General features: G+C 37.7%; 1 protein-coding gene across 1 annotated transcript in view; it reads right to left on the bottom strand.

Annotated features, from left to right (window-relative positions):
• The window catches only part of MEGF9 (multiple EGF like domains 9), an 84,438-nt gene that overhangs the window by 37,615 nt on the left and 23,023 nt on the right, over positions 1-23,800 (bottom strand). Inside the window, exon 2 of the mRNA XM_067743506.1 lies at positions 4,206-4,407. Within this exon, the coding sequence (XP_067599607.1) occupies positions 4,206-4,407 (202 nt within the window). The remainder of the gene's footprint in view (positions 1-4,205; positions 4,408-23,800) is intronic.

Here is a 23,800-nt window from a genome sequence, read left to right as displayed (position 1 = left end):
TGAAAAACGGAGCTGGAGGAATCAGGTTCCCAGACCTCAGACTATACTACAAAGCTACAGTAATCAAGACAGTATGGAACTGGCACAAACACAGAAACATATATCAGTGGAACAGGACAGAAAGCCCAGAGATAAATCCATGCACATATGGTCACCTTATTTTTGATAAAGGAGGCAAGAATACACAGTGGAGAAAAGACAGCCTCTTCAGTAAGTGGTGCTGGGAAAACTGGACAGCTACATGTAAAAGAATGAAATTAGAACACTCCCTAACACCATACACAAAAATAAACTCAAAATGGATTAAAGACCCAAATATAAGGTCAGACACTATAAAACTCTTAGAGGAAAACATAGGCAGAACACTCTATGATATAAATCACAGCAAGATCCTTTTTGACCCACCTCCTAGAGAAATGGAAATAAAAATAAACAAATGGGACCTAATGAAACTTAAAAGCTTTTGCACAGCAAAGGAAAACATAAACAAGACAAAAAGACAACCCTCAGAATGGGAGAAAATATTTGCAAATGAAGTAACTGATAAAGGATTAACCTCCAAAATTTACAAGCAACTCATGCAGCTCAATATCAAAAAAACAAACAACCCAATCCAAAAACAGGCAGAAGACCTAAAGAGACATTTCTCCAAAGAAGATATACAGATTGCCAACAAACACATGAAAGAATGCTCAACATCACTAATCATTAGAGAAATGCAAATCAAAGGTACAATGAGGTATCACCTTACACCAGTCAGAATGGCCATCATCAAAAAATCTACAAACAATAAATGCTGGAGAGGGTGTGGAGAAAAGGGAACCCTCTTGCACTGTTGGTAGGAATGTAAATTGATACAGCCACTGTGGAGAACAGTGTGGAGGTTCCTAAAAAACTAGAAATAGAACTAGCATACGACCCAGCAATCGCATTACTGGGCATATACCCTGAGAAAACCGTAATTCAAAACGAGTCATGTATCACAGTGTTCACTGCAGCTCTATTTACAATAGCCAGGACATGGAAGCAACCTAAGTGTCCATCGACAGATGAATGGATAAAAAAGATGTGGCACATATAGACAATGGAATATTAGTCATAAAAAGAAACAAAATTGAGCTATTTGTAGTGAGATGGATGGACCTAGAGTCTATCATACAGAGTGACAGTAAGTCAGAAAGAGAAAAACAAATACTGTATGCTAACACATATATATGGAATCTAAAAAAAAAAAAAAAGGTTCTGAAGAACCTAGGGGCAGGACAGGAATAACGCTGATGTAGAGAATGGACTTGAGGACGCAGGGAAGCAGAAGGGTAAGCTGGGATGAAGTGAGAGAGTGGCATGGTCATATATACACTACCAAATGTAAAATAGATAGCTAGTGGGAAGCAGCCACATAGCACAGGGAGATCAGCTCGGTGCTTTGTGACCACCTAGAGGGACGGGATAGGACGGGTGGGAGGGAGACACAAGAGGGAGGAGATATGGGGATATATGTATATGTATAGCTGATTCACTTTGTTATAAAGCAGAAACTAACACACCATTGTAAAGCAATTATACTCCAATAAAGATGTTAAAAACATTTTTAATAAAATAAAATTAAAAGTCGAAAAGAAAAAGAAATGCAGTGCTTAGAGCTGGATTCTGAGCTCCCATGCCTTCCTTCTAATGACTTTCTTTAAGTACAAGTTTTTAAATGACTTTTGTGATGCATTGCTTGCTCTGACAAACTGCCTGACATTTTGAAATAATATTATTTTAAAAATTTAATTAAATATTACTCTGTAGTAACTCATAGAAAAGAATTATGGATTTGTCTCAAAATTTTAATATGCCTATCCTTGGGGCCAAAACAATCAAGAAATGAGGCTTCTGTGCTCCAATGAAACTATTTACAAAAACAGGCAGTGGACTGGATTTCGTTCATGGATTTGGTTTACAGACCCCTGCCCTAGACTTTCGAAGGTCCAGTGCACTTTTCCACTACTTTATAGTTACTACCTATTTTCAGAATGGTGTTTTAGCCTATGTCACTTGACGACATTCACTGTCAGGGAAAAGATAAATAAAAAGTAATTTGTAAAAGACCTATGAAAACAGCAGTATACTACATAAACATTAGTATTACTTTTTTCCCTCTTCTCCAGCTTTTCAAACTCTCTCTCACTCCTTCTCATTTCTTTCTCCTCTAATAAGGTAGTTTGGCCTAGAAGTAAACACTTTTTTATCTTTCCAAAAGTACTCAAAGCAAACGTGTTTGCAGAATCTTATTTTAAAAGAAGTAGTGGACAGGGGACTTCCCTGATGGTCCAGTGGTTAAGAATCCGCCTTCAAATGAAGGGGACGCGGGTTCGATCCCTGGTCGGGGAACTAAGATCCCACATGCCATGGAGCAACTACTGAGCCCACGTGCCACAACTAGAGAGCCTGCATGCCGCAACTACAGAGCCCATGTGCTCTGGAGCCCACACGCTGCAACTAGGGAGGAGCCCACACACCACAACAAAGAGCCCGCATGCCACAACAAATATCCTGAGTGCCGCAACTAAGACTCAGCACAGCCAAATAAATAAATATTATTAAAAAAAAAAGTAGTGGACATGCCTTTAGGTACCAGAATGAACAAACTTATACAAATCTCATCTTTTAAAATGGTAAGAAATGTGGGCCTTCTGAATATAACTTGTGTCGGCATGTTTTAGGGGAGTAAAGGGAGCAATGGTAAGCAACCGTTATATTCTCAAACTCAAGTAACAAAGTGATTATCAGTTTTCTCATTATAGAAGCTATACGGCATGATGATAAGAATACTGGACTTAGTACTGGAAGACCAAATTTGGAATTCCTTTTCTGCCACTTACTATCTTTGTGATTTAATAACCTACATAAAAGGAGTTGTTATGAGGATTTAGACAGTTAACTATTTAAAAATACCAAGCATCATAAACATCGATTATTGTCGTATTTGAAATTATAAACTTCTTAAGTTCACATCTATATTTTTAATAGAAGTACAATATGATACAGTATTGTACAATACAATTTTTGGGGGGGGCTGCGCCACGCTGCATGTGGGATCCTAGTTCCCCAACCAGGGATCAAACCCAGGCCCCCTGCAGTGGAAGCACGGAGACTTCACCACTGGACCATCAGGGAAGTCCCTGTACTATATGATTTATAAAGCATCCAAAGTATCTACTGCTAAGTATAAAGAAACTTTTCTGCCAAGGAGCTAAAGATTATTTAAAAATACTCCCTCATCAAGCCAACAATATTCCTCTGAAATTGAAAGAAACCAGAATTAATTGAGTGAGGTGTGCTGGGTATTTTACATAGATTCTACTCATTTAACCTTCACAACAACCTTGAGAAGAAACTGAGGCGCAGAGAAGTGAAATAAGTTGCTGAAATCACAAGGCTCCTAAGTGGCAGCCGATCTTGGATCCACACCCAGGTTAGATTGACCCCAAAGCTCTGTTCTTTTCATCACATAACACTGCCTCTTCAGCTTTTTCACTTGAGGTCCACAGAAAGCTAAGTACCTCACACAAGGTCAAATGATAATTACTTTCAGTGGAGTAGAAGGCAGATCCTTAGATTACAGGGCACTGTTCTACTAGATTAAGTCACCTACAAATAATTTACTATTTTAAAGGTAATTTCCAGACAATTTCTGCTTAATCTAGTTTTGGTCCCCCAAAATGTATATACTGGTACATAGAGTGAAACCAGTCTTTTTCACACTAATTAAAGACATTAGGATATTACCAAGTTTAAGCCTTACATGTGCAAAGAAACAGCTTTAGAATTTTGAAAAGAGAAAAAATAAACCAAAGAATAAGTTTCCTGAAACTCTAATAGTATGTTAATAAACATAACAAGGACATTTTCACTGGAAATGCCTGGAAGTTATTGCTTCCAGGAAGCAGACTGCTTTCTCAATACTTTTTTCCCATGAAATTTAGAGAAACTATTACAAGGCAAAATTGGTTACCGAGGTGCTTTTGAAGAACTAAATCAGTAAATTAGAAGCTTTTAAATCTTGACATCAAATATAATTCACAAAATGATAAAAATATGTGAAATATTTTGTAAATCTATGGCCCCTTTATTTAAACCAGTCTGGTCCTTGAGAGCAGAGGCCTTTTTGTGTGTGTGATAAAATAAAATTAATTTTACCTTCAACTTCTGCTGCTTACCTGTTGCAGAGTATGCTGAGGGCTCCACGTGGACTACAGTCACATGGCAGACAGAGCCTGGAAGTACGATTCAGGTACAAACCCTCCTTGCAGGTTTCACAGCGAAGACCCTGATAACCTGGCTGACACTCGCACTGCCCTGTGGTCTGGTTGCAGCGATTCACATCCAGACTTCCGACCACAGAGCAGTTACATACATATCCTGCAAAGAAAAGAGGGAAACAGATATCAATTAAGGTTTAATGCTTTCCTAATAAAATGAGCTCTATTTTATTTTTCTTAATAAATATTCATGACAACTTTGTAAGGATGGATAAAATTAAGTCTAGTTCAAATTCACTTTCTATCCTATTTAGTTTATTTAAATTGGGAATTATATACAGTAAAGTATATAAACTAATTATAAAACTAACATTCTCAATTTCTTTTTCAGCACTCTATCTTCTAGCCCTCTTACCCTATACTCCAATGTGTGGGTGGGTCTGTATATTACTAGTTTTTCTGGATTAGAAATCTCCAAAGGCAGGGCCTATGCTTATCTACATGGCACTGAGAGCACATGCTGGAAATGACTACACGTTAAATAATAAATAATCCCGCTGTATAGCAGCAGAAGCGCAGACGGTTGACTGTGGTAACTTATACAGGTCAGACAAGATTGTGCTACAGCTGGAATCATGAACTAGTATGTTCTTCCCAGGAAGAAATTAACGGAGAATTGCAACTTTAAGGTGAGGAAATGACAAACAATAAATCCCAGGTGAGAACGTTTACAGGGGCATCCTGATCAGTGGGTTAAAACCAATCACAATTTGAATCTCTTTCCCAAATTAAAAGATTTAGAAAATAAACATTTTCTTTAGATATTTCAAACAGTTTTTTGAATGAAAATATTTAGAAGTAGTTGGCTTTAGCTTTTTTTTAAAAAAAAAAATCATTTCCAAGGGGCTTCCCTGGTGGCGCAGTGGTTGAGAGTCCACCTCCCGATGCAGGGGACACGGGTTCATGCCCCAGTCTGGGAAGATCCCACATGCCACGGAGCGGCTGGGCGCGTGAGCCATGGCCACTGGGCCTGCGCATCCGGAGCCTGTGCTCCGCAACAGGAGAGGCCGCAACAGTGAGAGGCCCGTGTACCGAAAAAAAAAAAAAATCATTTCCGTGGGGTTTTTTTAAGATTTATTTTATTATTTATTTATTTTTGGCTGCATCAGGCCTTAGTTGCGGCATGCGGGATCTTCCATTGCAGCGCCCGGGCTCCTCATGTCAGCACCCGGGCTTCTCTCTAGTTGTGGCCTGTGGGTTTTTCTCTTCTCTAGTTGTGGCTCGTGGGCTCCAGAGCGCGTGGGCTCTGTAGTTTGTGGCACGCGGGCTCTCTCATTGTGGCATGCGAGCTCAGTAGTTGTGGCATGTGGGCTTAGTTACTCCACGGCATGTGGGATCTCCCTAGACCAGGGCTCGAACCCGTGTCTCCTGCATTGTAAGGTGGATTCTTTACCACTGGACCACCAGGGAAGTCCCAGCTTTAGATTTTTTTTGTTTTTTACATCTTTATTGGAGTATGATTGCTTTACAGTGTTGTGTTAGTTGCTGCTGTATGACAAAGTGAATCAGCTATATGTATACATATATCCCTGTATCCCCTCCCTCTTGCATCTTCCTCCCACCCTCCCTATCCCACCCCTCTAGGTGGTCACAAAGCACCGAGCTGATCTCCCTGTACTATGCAGCTGCTTCCCACTAGCTATCTTACACTTGGTAGTATATATACGTCCACGCCACTCTCTCACTTCGTCCCAGCTTCCCGCCCCCCCACCCCCGTGTCCTCAAGGCCATTCTCTACATCTGCGTCTTTATTCCTGTCCTGCCCCTAGGTTCATCAGAACCATTTTTTTTTAAATTTAGATTCCATATATATGTGTTAGCGGCTTTAGCTTTTTAATGCAGATACATTTAAAGGTCAGTTAGGATTTGTTTTTTGCTATTATTTATACTCATTCTATTAAGAAGAAAGTATTTTCCACATAGTTTGACAAAGTATCAACATACGACTTTCTAACCATATACAGAAACATGTAGTTAAAGTCAATTGCAGATAAAACCTTGTACATATTTTAGGAATAGCCCCCATTCCAAAGTAGCTATGGACCTCGGTTTAAAAAGCTCAGAGAGGGTTTCCCTGGTGGCGCAGTGGTTGAGAGTGCGCCTGCCAATGCAGGGAACACGGGTTCATGCCCTGGTCCGGGAAGATCCCACATGCCGCGGAGCGGCTGGGCCCGTGAGCCATGGCCGCTGAGCCTGCGCGTCCGGAGCCTGTGCTCCACAACGCGAGAGGCCACAACAGTGAGAGGCCCGGGTACCACAAAAAAAAAAAAAAAAGCTCAGAGAAATCTATGACAAAGTATACTTCTGAATAAGTAAGGAACTCTCAATATATAAAATGACATTATACATATAGATAAAAGTTTAGCTTGAAAAAAATCTTTAACATAACTTTTGATGATTTTTAAAAAGATACTGGATAAACTGCAAATCCAGAGTCTTAAAAAGAAAGCTATAAAGAAGTTTGCTTCTCTATTCTAGACAACGAAATTAACCTTCAAAATTCTTTATGTCATCACAAATAGCTTATGCACACAAGTCCAAACAAAGGATTCCACAAAGATGTTCTCACTTGACCAACTCTTGGCCCACACTTCTTCAGTTCCTAACCTTTGGTGTCAGCTTATCTCTCTGCTCTTCACACCTCTTCTAATTTGTAAATATACCAAATGAATGAATATGTAAGTGATTTGTTTATTTTATGTATATTTTAAGCTTGAGTGGTGAATTAGTTACAAAACCCAGAGGAGAGTTCAGATTTCTTCAGCCCCAAACTTAGGAAAGGAATAAGCTTCCCGTCTCAATCAGGATTCTTAGTTTTACTAAGCTACATAAGCATGACATTTCTGTGACAGAGTTACATGTTTTCACATTATTTCTAGTTTCTTGGTTTGTGTGTGTGTGTGTGTGTGGTTTTTGTAAATAAGGAAGCTGTGTTTAGTGGTCTGTAAACCTGCCAATAACAGCTTCATGGCAAGGCCTTCACTCTACCAAAAATGACCAGAATGCTAAAAATAACGTTTTCTTCCAAAATCTGGCAGAATTCCAACATACATTCAATTCCTCCTGCTGGACCAATTTCATCACAAGTTAAACCAAGCAAATTTTGCCGGTGTGGGCAGAATTAGCTCAAGAAAAATGAATGGACTAAAAAACTCTATAATAAAGACTGAGAATTTTATTCTATTATTTCTTTACTAATGTGCTTCCATCTAAAATGTGAATCAGTGTTCCCAATGAATAACATTTTTAGTAAAACTGTTAAGAACTCTGAGATAAAAACTAAGGGTTTTTTTGTGTTTTTTTTTTTTTTTTGCAATACGCGGACCTCCCACCGTTGTGGCCTCTCCCGTTGCGGAGCACAGGCTCCGGACGCGCAGGCTCAGCGGCCATGGCTCACGGGCCCAGCCGCTCCGCGGCATGTGGGATCTTCCCGGACCAGGGCACGAACCCCTGTCCCCTGCATCAGCAGGTGGACTCTCAACCACTGCACCACCAGGGAAGCCCAAAAGACTAAGTATTTTTTTCAATCAAGTCTTACGGATAAAACTTCAGTAGTAACCAAGTTTGTTGCTTATTTATTATTTCTATAGAACTCATTCAGCCTTTTCATTATCCCCTGAACATACTCTTTTCAGTCCCATTCTGTGCTCCTTGTAATGTTCTCTCCTCTCCACATATTTAAATCTGTCCCTTATTTCAAGAATCAGCTGAAATTTACTCCTCCATAAACTCTAATTCTATTGCCCCTTGTTTGAACCCATAACAACAACTACCACCCATGACCCTCATACAACAGTAATTTAAAGATTAAGGCAGTAAAGTGAAGCAGATATGAGCACAGACTATAGAAGCAGACAGCTACAGGTTTAAATCCAGCTCCATCACTTACTAACTTTATGACCTTAGGCAAGTTAGTTAACCTCCTTGTCCCTTCCTTCTCTCATCTGTAAACAGGCATAATACAGTACCTATAACACTCAGGCCCAACACATAAACTGGAAGCCGTTTGGCGTGCCGAAATAATTACTACAATAGCTGGAAGAAAGGGATTCCAAATAAAATAATAGAAACACAATTTAGATGGCCAGATTCACAGGCCACAGCTTTGTGATGAGATCTGAAAGCCTGGGATTAGGTTTATTACCATGTCAGTTTTGGACAATGTCCGTGAAATAGAATTAGCGTCCTGACATTCAGGAATTTAAGCTGTGGGTCAGGTAGAGAAGAACAGCGTATCCTTCATATGCTGGGCTCCATACATTACCAACATGGGTGCCTACAAATACAACGATGAAAACAAAAGGGTGTAGGACATGGTTTCAGAGAGGAAAAAAAGAGCATTTATTGATTATATGCCCTTGGTACTAATCATCCTAACGGTAGTGGGGTGAATTGCAAATATTTCAGCAAGAGAAGAGACGATCACCCTAGGGCCAGGATGAAGTGCTGTCACCTGAAATAGCAAGACAAAAATACACTATCACATTAACATTCCTCCCCAGATTAACCAAAGGGAAGGAAGCTGAAGTAAAGCATACCAAGTCAAGTGCCAGGGAACATATGCATCTTTTCGGTTTGGAGCTCAGAATCTGAGGCCCTATCCCAGTGTTTAACCTCAAATGAAATGATCCAAATTAAATGAATAGTATGAGCAACAGTAATAAATATAAAGGACTATGAACATGCATTAAATTGTGTCAGGATAACTCATTAGCTTGTAAGTAAACTCTCAGAGCCTTCACAGTTCTTGACATTCATACGGAACCAGATAGGAGTTAATGCAGAAACAATGCAATTTTCTAGGAGACTGGCAATATGAAAAAAGAAGAAAAGACATGTCAATCGATAAAAGCAGTGGGAAGGACCTATAGCCAAAGACAAGAGATGAAGTGCTGACTTTTTAATGAGGTAGAATCTTAGACACCAGAGCGGCACAAAGGAGTCTGTGACATGACTGATGGTAAGGCACTAGTGTGTATGTTAATGGGAGTGAAACAAGATGAAGAGGACACAAAACGCTAATCACAGACAAGTCTGAATGAAATGCCAAAAGGCTCATTTGGTTGCCTATGAGTAAATATGGAATAAACTCGCCATCATTTGAGTAGCGTGTTTCCTTTCAGTGCCCTATAATTCTTAGGAAAACTCTATAGAAAAATAGAGAAGAGTAACATATATATTAGCAGGGAGACATTTCTTTTTGTTTGGCTTCTGAAGAACAATGAAATACAGTGACTTGAACCCCGAAGAAGAATAAGAAACTAAAATCTGGAGCCAAACTGTTTAAAAATAGAAATATAGGGGGCTTCCCTGGTGGCGCAGTGGTTGAGAGTCCACCTGCCGACGCAGGGGACACGGGTTCGTGCCCCGGTCCGGGAAGTTCCCACATGCCGTGCAGCGGCTGGGCCCATGAGCCATGGCCGCTGAGCCTGCGCATCCAGAGCCTGTGCTCTGCGATGGGAGAGGCCACAGCAGTGAGAGCCCTGCGTACCGCAAAAAACAAAAACACAGAAATATAGGGCTTCCCTGGTGGTGCAGTGGTTAAGAATCCACCTCAATGCAGGGGACATGGGTTCGAGCCCTGGTCTGGGAAGATCCCACATGCCATGGAGCAACTAAGACCGTGCACCACAACTACGGAGCCCATGCTCTAGAGCCCGTGAGCCACAACTACTGGAGCCTGTGCGCCTAGAGCCTGTGCTCCGCAATAAGAGAAGCCACCGCAGTGAGAAGCCCACGCAATGCAACAGAGTAGCCCCTGCTCGCTGCAACTAGAGAAAGCCCGCGCGCAGCAACAAAGACCCAACGCCGCCAAAAATAAATAAATAAATAAATAAATTTATTAAAAATTAATTAATTAATTAAACACTGCACTTTTCAAACATCCCTTACCAAAGCCAAAAGATGAAAATTTTAGCCCTAAAGAAAAAAAAAAGTAATTTTGTTAAGAAGTCCCGTAAGTCCCCTCTTTATGCAAAAACACCTGTCCTGGTAAGAGATTATCTCCTTGAACATATTAAAGATCTTTTCCGGGCTTTTCATACACCTGGTAGGCTTCTCCCTGCATTCAACTTTTAACCAACTCGTGTCCTTAGCTCAGTAAAAAGTCCATTATATCATCTACAGAATTTTAATTATGTTTTGGTAACTGCAGCTACTTCGATGGGAGTTTTTAGAAAAATATTAATTGTAGTAATATGGCCTAATTAATGTGTCCTTTGTTTCTCTGTGCCTGTTTCTGAAGTCCTTTCTGAGTGCTGTAATTAACTATGATGTCTGAAGACTAAGGCAGTTTGATATAATAGTGTGTTAGCCTTTTGCAGATAAAAAAGAACTATAAAAGAAGTGAAAGATTTGAAAAAGACTGAATAAGAAAGTGAAAAAAATTGTGTCCTCAGTCAATTCATGATGCAAATCTCATAAAGAAATGTTCATTGGTATCAGCACTGTTGCTGAACTAAAATGATTATGAAACAAGTATTGCACTTAAGCATAGATACTGAAAAAAATACTTGTAAATACAACTAACACAGAGCACTCACAGGAATCTGATTCAGGAATATAGCCTGAAATTCTATCTACAGCTTCTTGCAAAATTGTGGAAATACCTTTGCAAAACTCAATCTCTGACTCCATTCCTTCAACAATCATTTCACTCTTGCTTTTCAATATCTTCAGATATTGAAAGAATACAAAAAATATATCTATTAATACCAAAAAAAAAGAAGGAAAGAAAAACTGCTTTTGGCTATTCTAAAACTTTTCATTTTTCCCCATATTCAGAAGACATAGTAAATGTACTATAATATGGCATCTTCTGTTCAATCTCAAAGCAGCAAAAACTAGAAGTATTTAAAATATATTAAGACTCAGTATTTAATCTTATAATGAAAATTTAAAACATTAAAAATTCAAGTTTAGTAAGTTTAAAATTATCTGAAAATATACACTTAAGTAAAAAATAAATACACTTTAGTATCTCCTTCAGGAAAACATAATTATTTTGTAAGGCACTATCTAGAGGTCATTTATAATTATGGAGAAATTGAGTTTCTCAGGCTTATCATTAGATGGGAATAAGCTGATTCCAGGATATAAAATATTTGGGGAGCTTTATGAACAGAGGTCATATGACAAGAGTTATGGCGGCACTCATCATACTGGTACAATTGTCACGACTTCCTGCTTTGTACCCTAAAGCCAAAGAAAAAAACACATCTTCCCAACTTCCCAAAGAATAACCTCTTATTCCTCTACTTTCTCCTTTTCCTTCTTTTCTCTCTCTCTATTAACTGTATTCTAATGTTTAAAAGTATTCTCTACACACACAATGCAACCATTATAACAGCATCTACTGAATGGAAGTCAAAGAGCAAATTGCACAGTAAGAGGCAATGAATACCCACCTATTAGAATGGCTCAAGTTAAATAAACAAAACAAAAAAATGACAATATCGATTGCTGGGAAGGATGCAGAGGAACTGAAACTTTCAAAAACTATTGCTGTGAATGCAAAATAGTACAGACACTTTGGAAAATAGTTTGATAGTTTCTTATAAATTAAATATACCTTCATCATATGACTCAGCAATTCCACTCCTAGGTATTTATCAAGGAAAATGAAAACCTATGTTCACACAAAAACTTGTATTAAAATGTTTATAGAGCTATATTCATAATCACCCAAATCTGGAAACAACCCAAATGTCCTTCAACTAGTGAACTGGATAGGCTGTGGTACCTTCTTACAATGGAATGCTACTCAGCAATGAAAAGGAAGGAAGCATTGACATGGATGCTTTGACAAGGATGTGATGGACCTCAAATGTGTTATGCTAAATGAAGAAAGCCAGGCTCAAAAAGGTACATATTATATGATTCCATTTACATGATATTCTGGAAAAGGCAAAACTATAAGAGCAGAGAAAAGATCAGGGGTTTTCCAGGAATTGGGGTGGGGGGGCAGGTAGGGGGAAGGGCTAACTACAAGCTCAAGGGAATTTTGAGGGAGTAATGAAATTGTTTTGTATCTTGACTGTGCATTTGTCAAAACTGAGAACCAAATGAGTAAATTTTATTGGATATAAATTTTAAAATTAAAAAAAGTTTAAAAAAAGCAATGAGGTTTTACTAGACTAGATTCTTAAATTTTGCTAGAGGGAAGCCATGGTGTACCACAAGCAACGATTTTAGCTGGACTGTGGCACTAAAGTCAATATGGGACCCAACTAATAACTCAGTCTTTTTCAAAGCTAATCTTACAATTAAGACAGCGAGAACTGATTAATGCTTCGGCTGATTACTGCATAAGGAGTTGTGGAACATTTTAGGATTTAAAATGCTATTTAACTAAAAGAAGTAGAATTTTCCTTTTTCCTTTGGCTTCAACTAAAGTCTTGGATTGTAATTGCTCCTATGTAGAATGAGGGAGAAGAGGGAAAAAATGAAAGATAAAGATGTATAGGATTTCCAACCCCTTTTCATATACAATTGCTTATTTCCCTTTGAGATTGATCATTAAAAATCCTACTCTATTTAAACAAAGACCAGGAAAACAACTTTGAATCTATCCAACATAAAACTTCATCCTTTTTCACAAACCTAGGATAGCATCTACAAAAATAACATCTCTCCTGATTTTCAAGTTGAAAAGAAAAGGAAAAATAATTGTTGGAAATAGGAATACTTAATTCAAACCTCTGCCTGAACATCAAAAGAACAGAAAATTACAACAACAACAAATTATACTGTCTTGACTATAGACCTGATTTCCTAAGTGTATGGGGTATTTATTTCAAAATGTAGTTTTTATTAGGCCCATATTTCATCTTTGTAGGTTTAGAGTACAGGAGTCTCAGAAAGGCCTCATTCTAGGGAAAAGGAATTATCAACATAGAGTTCTTATTTTTATAAAAGGTCCTACTCTAGCATAACACTGATACTCAAATTATATTTCACATTTATGTTATGCCAGTGTAAGGTCACAAATCTTTGCAAAGCTGGGAAACAATACTAAAGTTGATGAGTTTTTGAGTTAAACCAGGCTTTGTAGAAATATGGAAAGTTTTAAAGCCACCACTTTTAAAGAAAGTTTTACCTTTTAAAATAAAAATATATCCATTAAAATTCCCAATCACAATTCAGTATTGCAAAACATTTCTTCTACTTTATGGTAGACATATGAGAAAAAAAAGTGTAGCATGACATAGGTTTTGTTGAACAATTTGTCTCATGCTTTAAGGACCATGTTGTTAGTGCTTGTCCCTGGCTCACTGCCAGTTTTCCACAATTCAAAGACAATTCATCTAATTAATGAGACAAGACAGCAAGTTCTGGGAAAGGCTGTAACAACTACCTTTTACTACAAATAGTAACAGAGATGATATTACCAGTTATTGAGCATGTGCTGTATGTATATCAAACTTCACATTAGAAACTTTACACATATGGCCTCCTTTAGTCTTCACCACAATCCTGTGAGGAAGGTTCTTTGAAGGAGGAAATTGAGTCTTAGAGAGATGAAACAAATCATACAACTAACCAGCACAGGAGAACAAACTGGAACTCAAACTAAATAACACCAAAGTACACGTTTTTCACTATAAGAAGCTTCTGCTTTCACTTTGTTATAAAGCAGAAACTGACACACCATTGTAAAGCAATTATACTCTAATAAAGATGTTTTAAAAAAAAAAAGAAGCTTCTGCCTATGAAAACGAGTAGTAAAAACACTAGACAGACCCAGCAATCCCACTACTGGGTATATAACCAGAGAAAACCTTAATTCAAAAAGACACATGCACCCCAATGTTCAATGCAGCACTATTTACAATAGCAAGGTCATGGAAGCAACCTAAATGCCCAACGACAGACGAATGGATAAAGAAGATGTGGTACATATACACAATGGAATATTACTCAGCCATAAAAAGGAACGAAATTGGGTCATTTGTAGAGACGTGGATGGATTTAGAGACTGTCATACAGAGTGAAGTAAGTCAGAAAGAGAAAAACAAATATCGTATATTAACGCATATATGTGGAACCTAGAAAAATGGTACAGATGAATCGGTTTGCAGGGCAGAAATTGAGACACAGATGTAGAGAACAAGCGTATGGACACCAAGGGGGGAAAGCGGCGGGGGTGGTGGTGGGTGATGAACTGGGCGATTGGGATTGACATGTATACAATGATGTGTATAAAATGGATGACTAATAAGAACCTACTGTATAAAAAAGTAAATAAAATTAAATTAAAAAAACAAAACACTAGAGAGACCCAGGACACCTGAAAACCAAAATATGCTGCTAATTAACTATCTCCGTGACCTTCAGTAAGTCTAACTGTTCCGCGTTTCAGTGTCTCAGTCTATAAAATATGGATAATTCTTGCCATCTCTCTATATGAAATACTTAGATATAAAGTAAAATAGTATGTGTATGGTTTTTATGCTAAAAACTGCAAAACACTGATGAAAGAAACCAGAAAGACCTACATAAATGGAGAGACATACCATAACAATTAGATCTACAGAGCTGATGAACCCTGATCAAAATATCAGCAGGATTTTTTGGTTGAAACTTGAATAGCCGAAGAGAAATAAAGTTGAAGGAGTCTCAGTAACTGATTTCAAGACAATCTAAAGCTGCAGTAATCAAGACAACGTGTTATCGGTGAAAGAATAAACACAAAGATCAACGGAATAGAATAGAGAGCCCAAGAATAGACTTTCACAAATATCATCAACTAATTTTTGACAAAGCACAGAGGCAATTCAATGGAGAAAAATAGCTTTTTTCGGGCTTCCCTGGTGGCGCAGTGGTTAAGAATCTGCCTGCCAATGCAGGGGACAAGGGTTCGAGCCCTGTTCCGGGAAGATCCCACATGCCGTGGAGCAACTAAGCCTGTGCGCCACAACTACTGAGCCTGTGCTCTAGAGCCCACAAGCCACAACTACTGAGCTCACGTGTCACAACTACTGAAGCCCACGCACCTAGTGCCCGTGCTCCACAACAAGAGAAGCCACCGCAATAAGAAGCCCGCACACCACAACGAAGAGTAGCCCCCACTCACCACAACCAGAGAAAGCCCACACACAGCAACAAAGACCCAACGCATCCAAAAATAAAAATAAAATAAATTTTTTTTAAAAAATAGCTTTTTTCAATAAATGGGGTTGGAACAGCTGGACATCCATATGCAGGAAACTGAACCTTGAGTTAACCTCACACCCTGTAAAAAATTAAGTCAAAATAGATCATAGCCCTAAAAGTAAAATGTAAAACTATAATACCTCAAGAAGAAAACATAAGAGAAAATCTGATTGACCTTGGGTCAGGCAAAGAACTTTTAGATACACACCAAAAGCAAAACCCGTAAGAGAAAAATTTATAAATTGGACTTTATTAAAATAAATTTAAAACTTTTGTTCTTTGGAATACTACTGAGAGAATGAAAACACAGCCACTGACTGGAAGAATATTTGCAAATCACATTTCTGTCAAAGGACTTGTATCAAGAATATACAAAGAACTCTCAAAACTCAATAAGGAAACAATGTAATTTAAAAATGGGGAAAAGGTCGGAATAGACCCTTCACCGAAGATGTGTGTATGGCAAATAAGCACTTGAAAAGATGTTCAACATCTTTCATTAAGAAAATGCAAATTAAAACCATAATGACATACTACTAAATACCTAATAGATAGGCTAAATTTCAAAAAACTGGCAATACCAAGAGCTGACAAAGATGCTGAGTAACTAGAACTCTTATACGTTGCTGAGAGGAATACTTGGAAAACAAGTTTCTTATAAGGTTAAATTTACACCTCCTATATGACCCAGCAATTCCACTCATAGGGATCTACCCAAGAGAAATGAAACCTATGTTCACACATCAGTGTAAGTGAATGTTTATGGCAGTTTGCTTCATCATCACTAAAAGTTGGAAGCAACCTAAATGTCCTTCAACCAGTGAATTGTTAAATAAACTATGGTCCTTTTTATAACATATATTAATATATTTTTCACATCAGAATCTGTTTCTGATTTTGAAATTGATCTATTCTTGTGCCAGTACAGTAAAAAAAAAAAAAAAGGTTTTAATAACTACAGCTTTATAATATGTTTCACTGCTATTCTTCTTTACATTTTCTTTCAGTGGTTCATAGTACTTATGTTTTCATCTGAACTCTGTTTGCCACATTTCCTCCAAAAAAGATCTTACTGTAATTTTTCCAGTAATTCTACTTATTCTAAAAGTTAATGTGTTAAGAACTGATAGCTTTATGATATTCAGTTTTCCCATCTATGAGCACTGGCATGGCTCTCCAGTTATTCAGTCTTCTTTTAAATCTCTCAGTGAAATTTCATAATTAAAAATATATCTATATGAGTTTCACACATATCTTGGTGAGATTATTCCTAAACTTTTTATCATTAGTGGTAGTGGTAGCAGTAGTGGTTAGAACTGTGATCTTTTTTTCCATTATCTCTTCTAATTAGTTTTAGTTAGTAAAACTTATTAACTTGGATTTCTTGGGGAAAATACATAGTTATTTTGATGAAGTCTCTTATTATTTCTAATGGTTTTCCCCTTGATTCTTTTGAGTAAGGCCTCTATTTTTAAGCTACGTGGAATGAGGTCTTCCATTGAAAGTTATATTTTGCTTGGCTAAAAACAGATACAATTCTGAGTTTCCTCAACCACAATAGTTTGTTGGTAAAATAGAGCAGGCCATTTCATATAACTTCTTACTTAATCCCTAGGTTAGCTTTATTATTAATTATAATAAAAGTAGTTACCACTTACTATTACCTACAATGTCTCAGCCTTTGTCACACATTTTACTTGTATGAACATTTACCTTCACAACAACCTTGCAGAGGTTGTTTATAAATAGGAAAACTAGAACTTAAAGAAGGTAAGTACTTGCCCAAGGCCACAGAGTTACAGTAAGTGGTTGAGACAGCATTCAAACCCAGGTTCATCTTACTCCAATGCCCTTCCTCATTCCACTTCACCACAGAGCTTTCTTCCTTGGTAAAGAAGGGGAGAAGAGAAGGGGGGAAGGGGGGAAGGGGGGAAGGAAGGAAGGAAGGAAGGAAGGAAGGAAGGAAGGAAGGAAGGAAGGAAGGAAGGAAGGAGGGAAGGGGGAGGAAGGAAGGAAGGAAATAAGAAAGAAGGGAAATAAAGAGAAGAAAGAAGGGAAGGAGGGAAAGGAAAAAAGGAGGAAGGGTAGAAAGAAAGAAGAAGAAAAAGAAGAGGAAGGAGAAGGAGTAGTAGCAGTAATAATAGTAGTAGTAGTAGTAGTAGAAGAAAGAAATTCCACCTAGTATTGTTAAAAGCAAATTTTTTTTTTCAATCTGTTTTCCTTGTGAGAAAGTAACATCAAGTCAAATGACTGCCAAACAGTATGGTAGGGGGAAACAGTTGCTCCAGCTACAAAAATAACTCTCAACTGGCGACTCACAACACCTTGTATATGCTTTGGGCTGGAGAGTCTTAATATATTGCTCAAGGTTAAACATGCATGCTCATGATTTAGTATTTGGGATCTGTTTATTTAAATGCATTCTCATAGCTAAAAGAATACTGCTAATTAATATTTCCAGTATCTCTCTAAAAGAAGTGTAGTGATTTAGCAGTCAAGGGTTACGGATATGGACTATGCTAAACTGCCAAATTGCTACCTGAACCTAAACAAAAATTTTTTCTTTATGTGCCAACATTTTCCCATTTCTTTGCATTTTTCAAGCCTTTAAAAAAAAAAAAAACCTAATTTTGCTATTTAATAAGAGTCAATTGCTTACTTTTTGAAAGTGCATTTTATTCTTTCAGGCCACCATCAAATTCAGAATGCACTGACAGAATTAACCAAATACTGCCCATACGGCTTGGAAGAATAACTATTCTATCAAACTTTGAATTTCTGTGAGCTTTTTTATTTACAGCATTTTTACAGTATCCTTGAGCTTAAGGGGAGGTAAGGAGCGGGGAGGGGAGCAAATACAGAATGTGAATTAACATGTGAAATCTGGTTCCAGGCCATAGTAGAAAAAGATCAGTCTATGAGGTGAAGGGACCTGGGTTCAAATACAGAAACCACTGTTTATAAGCTCTATGATCTTAAATTTCATGACCTCTTTTCATAAAATTGGGATAATGATACCTAACTTATAAGAATGTTTTAAAAATTAGAGACAAGGCAAAGAAAACACCTATGACAGGGCCTTCTCCTCCCCATCCTACAATTTTACTATAAGTAATCTTTTTAACAAAGCAGCATTCTTAGATGTTACTAAAAATTGCAAGAATTGAGAACTAAAAGGGATCAGCAATCTCAGAATGCACTCAAATTACCCTAAATAATTTCATTAATACCTTAATTTTTAGCAACAGAACAGAAAAGGTAAGAAAAATAAAAGAACTTCAAGTACTGCTGATTGCTTCTGAGGTTGGGACTTAGATTTGCTCTCTATTTACAGAGCAAAGCTGAGCAACTTAAAGGCTAGAACTATTTGCTCATGATAATACCCGAAAAATGAGTTCAGAGAAAAGGAGTGCAAACAGAGCAAGAGGAAAGGTCAATTTAAAAATACTATCTTAAGGCACCCAGTGATGTAACCTAGGAACTGTTTCCTAATTTTCAAAAAAGGGAAGGTTGGTCCCATATTATAGTTTAACATTCATCCCCAGCCAATCTTTAAACATATTATTAAATAGACGGTTTATGGATTACTAGAAATATATATTTGATCACAAAATTACGCCATACCATCCTGGGAAAATACCTGGTGTATACAGGGAAGCATGAGTAGAGAGAAAATCTTACTATGGTTTCAACAGACTAATAGGAAGGAACATAGGAGAAAATACATATCTAAAGGGTTTACTGGGGCCCTGAACTCCAGACTAAGGAGTTTGCACTTCATCCTACATGGAATGATTCTCCAAATAAGGTCACAGTACCATCTGCTTCAAAATCCCCTGGGGAGCACATTGAAATTCTGACTCCTGGGTCCCATCCTAGACCTACTGAATAGAAACCTCTATTTCTATTTGGGGGAGAGGGGACTCAGGAATATGCATTTTTTACAAGTTTCAAAGTGATTCTGATGTACCCAAAAAGTTTGCTATAAGCAAAAGGGAATATGAAAAATTCTTGAGCAGAGCAATGATGTGGCCAGCGTTGGGCTTCAGAAGTAAAAACAACAACAAAGACAAAATAGCAACAATAATAAAGACAATAGTAACACTCTCTACTACTATTCATTATTTGTTACTTATTTACTTTTTACATACCAGGCACTGTTTCATGTACTCTACATACACTGACATTTAAAACTTTCAAGGAATCAGTAAGGTAGGTAGGTATAAGGTGATACAGGGGATAAGATAAGGAAATGAAGGCACAGAAAAATAATTTCCTCAAGGTCAGATGGCCATAAAGAGCCCAGCTGGAATTAGATTATCCTTAGCAGCAGTGTGAAGGAAGGATTAGAGAGGAGAGACTGGAGGTGATAGATTTACTGATAAATATTGTAGCAGCCTAACATGAAAATCTGAATTGAGGCAGTCTCACTAGTAAAAATTGCTTCTGCAAACATACAGATACCTGTCTGTATGTCATAAAGTGAAATTAAGTCTGCTTGCTTTCAGAATAAATAAATACTGCAAGGTGGAAAATATACCTGTCTGCAGCTGTCTGCAGTGCTAAAAGTTTAAAAGATTTGAAGTTAAGAGCCAAGTGAAATAGCTGAGCCTTGAGTTATTCCAAAGGACCCTTGAAAGAAGTACTTTTTTCTTTTGGAACTGGATGTGGGCTATCTTACTTTGTGTTCCCTATCTAATCCTCTTACTCCTCAAAACATGTTGACAAATTCTTCCCACTCTCCTGCCACACTTCACTATTATCAAACACTTATACAGTATCAGCATTGTTCTACACCGCAAGTTGTGAAGTTCTTTGCCTTATCATCATGACTAAGCATTTGCGTAACACTTCAGATTCAAAAATAAGGGCACAAGAGAGAGGAAACTCCTCTTCCAACTCCACTGCTCACTCCTGCTCTTCCTGTACATACCATTAGTGGAATCCAATTGTCCCTCCTTCCGAAAACACACGCATACACTCACAGGATCCTCAAAAGAAAACTGAAATGGTCAGAAGTCACAGTTCTAAAACATGGATTGGGAGGCTTCTTCTTCTTTTTTTTTTTAACAAGAATTTGGGAGCACCAAGATGTCAAAGATCTTGTTCAAGTTTGCAAACAATACAAAACACAACTTTCAAACTTTCCTTAATCATTGCTAAAGCACTACTGGAAGTTAACAATCTCAGAAATTTTCAGGGACCAGTGGTCAATAAAAAGTCAAAAAAAAAAAAGAAATAATTTGGCTTCCTCCTCCACTCCGAAAGTATTAATAATAGTCTTGGAGAAGCAAGCAATGTTAGCTAAAATATCTAAGGGAAACAGATGCTGGCAAAGTGAAATTTACCTTCACACCAGTAGAATTTACCTATTCTTCCTACTTCACTTCTGATTTCATATCCCTTTCACTACTTTCTGTGCCATTGAAAGATGTCACCACACTGTTGGTAGAATTGTAAAATGGTGCAACCACTATGGAAAACAGTATAGAGGCTCCCCCAAAATTTTAAAATAGAATTACCATATGATCCAGCAATTCCACTTCTGGGTATATATCCAAAAGCAGTGAAAGAAGGGTCTTGAAGAGATATCTGCACACCCCTGTTCATATCAGCATTATTCATAATAGCCAAGATGTGGAAGCAACCCAAATGTCCATCAACAGGTGAATGAATAAACAAAATGTGGGATATATATACCATAAAATATTATGCAGCCTAGGGGGCTTCCCTGGTGGCGCAGTGGTTGAGAGTCCACCTGCCGATGCAGGGGACACGGGTTCGTGCCCCAGTCCGGGAAGATCCCACATGCCGCGGAACGGTTGGCCCCGTGAGCCATGGCCGCTGAGCCTGCGCGTCCGGAGCCTGTGCTCCGCAACGGGAGAGGCCACAACAGTGAGAGGCCCGCGTACCACAAAATATATATATATATATATATATATATATATATATATATATATATATATATATATATATATATATATATAATGCAGCCTTAAAAAGCAGGGAAATCGTGTCACATACTACAACATGGATGAAACAAAGTCATTATGTTAAATGAAATCAGTCATAAATAGACAAATACTACAAGATTCCATTTATAAGAGGTATCTAAAGGAGTCAAATTCAGAGAAACAGAGTAGAATGGCAGTTACCAGGGATGAGGAGAAAAGGGAGAGTTCTGTTTAATGAGTATAGAGTTTCAAATTTGCAAAATGAAAAAGTTCTGAAGATCTGTTTCACAACAATGTAAATTAACACTCCTGAAACTGTACACTTAAAGATGGTTACAGTGGTACATTTTATGTGTGCTTTTTAATTATAACAGAAAAAACAGGTGGGTAGAAGCTATCATCATACAATATGTGTGTATGCATTTCTTAATTTATCAAAGAAGCTACGAAATCTTCAGTGCTGGGAGTTAAGGATCTAATTATCTGATCTACTCCCTTTTTACAGGTAACTGAAACTAAGAGCAATAAACTAATTTCCCATGTAAACCTTGAAGCCAGACAGGTTAGACTACAAACACGGTCTGTAATACTTAGCTGTGAGCTTGTACAAATGTGGGGATTAAATGTAACAAGGTAGCACAGTGCCTGACGCACAGTTCTCCTTCCCTTTCAGCATCTGGGATAGTTCATCTTATAGCCTGAGCCCTGTCTGGGTTGACAATGGAAAATGGAGTATTTGGAAAGAAACAAGTGAAGTTTTAGAAAATTATTTAATTAAAATCCATATATCTATATAATTTAGATCAATTCCTAAGAAATATTGTAGTTAAGCTATCCTCTGAAATAATTTTATTATTTCATGCCTTCCCACCCAAAAATCTTTCCAATTTTAAGAAGAGAATGGCTGCAGATTACATTTAAATAGTTATCTAGAAGAGGCTACTCCTGGGACAACCAAATCCCTCATACACTCCTGTTGGAAATATAAACCTGTACGACATCGTCAAAGAACAGCGTGGCAGTATCTAGAAAGATAATGATGTGCCACAACCTACTACTGCCTTGCAATTCAAAGTGTGGTCCATGGATCTGCATTACCTGGGAACTTGTAAGAAATGCAGATTCTCAGATCCACCTCAGACCAACTGAGACAGAATCTACATTTTAACAAGATACCCAGGTGATTCCTATGCACATTAATTGCGATGCACTGCCCCAGAGAAAGCCTCCTATTTGTGAAGAAAGAGACATGGGCAAGTTCATTGCAGCTTTATTTAAAATAGTAAAGAAAAGCATTATTTGAAATAGCTATCAATAATAAAATGGATACACTGTGGTATATTCATATAGTGGTAAACTACACAGCAACTTAGACAATCTAGAGTTACATGAACCAGCAAAGATAAATCTCAAAAAAAAAATGTTGAGTGAAAACAAGCACGGGAAGATGCCATTATGCAAAGTCTAAAACATTAAAACAACCCTATATTGTGCATGTGTGTGTGTGCATGTGTGCACACACGCACGAACACACACAGAACCAAATTCAGAATAGCAGTTACATCTAAGTAGGGAAAGAAGAAAATTGGATAAAAGAGGAACACTGGAGGCTTTAGTCATATCTAGTATTTTCATTCAAAACAAAACAAAAAAACCCGACGCAAATGTGGGAGACAATTCAGATATTACAAAGCTGAGAGGTAGGTATACAGGGGATGCTTACCACATTACTTTCTATGCTTTTCTGGAAGCTTGATATATTTCACAATACAATATGAAATATTGTATTGACTATAATATGATATATTATATATAATATGATATATAAGACATACATTTCTCCCCAATTCCTCATTATTAATATTATCCTACTCAATCTTGTACTATAGTTATTTATCTACTTGTCATATTTAGGTTCTAGAAGAACAGGTTTCACATCTGATCTATCTCTGAATGTATACTCACCCCTCCCCAATACACACATACATGGCTCTTTGGGCTTCAGATACCAGGTTAGGAGATGCAGAAGTCAGATTTAAGTTGAGTAATGGTCACCTGAGGCTATAAAATGGATAAACAGGATTTGCCTGGGGTAGCCAAGATTATGGCCTCAAAATAGGACTAAATGTAAAAGTCCAAAAAATGAAAGACAGAAAAAATAAACAGCACAGTACTGGAAGCAGGACTGAATCAGGGGCACCGAAAGAGCAAAGAAGAAAGAGACGCACATTTAAGGGTATGAATGTATTCATTCATTCAGCAAATATATATATATTGGTTCACCATGTGCCAAACATTGTATTAGGTCTTGTGGATGCAGCAGTAAATAAAACAAACCAAAATTCATGCCCTCATGGCCGTCACCTCAAAGCAGGGGGAGACATA

Source organism: Pseudorca crassidens, chromosome 7, assembly GCF_039906515.1.
Source record: "Pseudorca crassidens isolate mPseCra1 chromosome 7, mPseCra1.hap1, whole genome shotgun sequence".
Taxonomy (NCBI): Eukaryota; Metazoa; Chordata; class Mammalia; order Artiodactyla; family Delphinidae; genus Pseudorca; species Pseudorca crassidens.
This window is presented reverse-complemented; position numbering and strand designations above follow the sequence as displayed.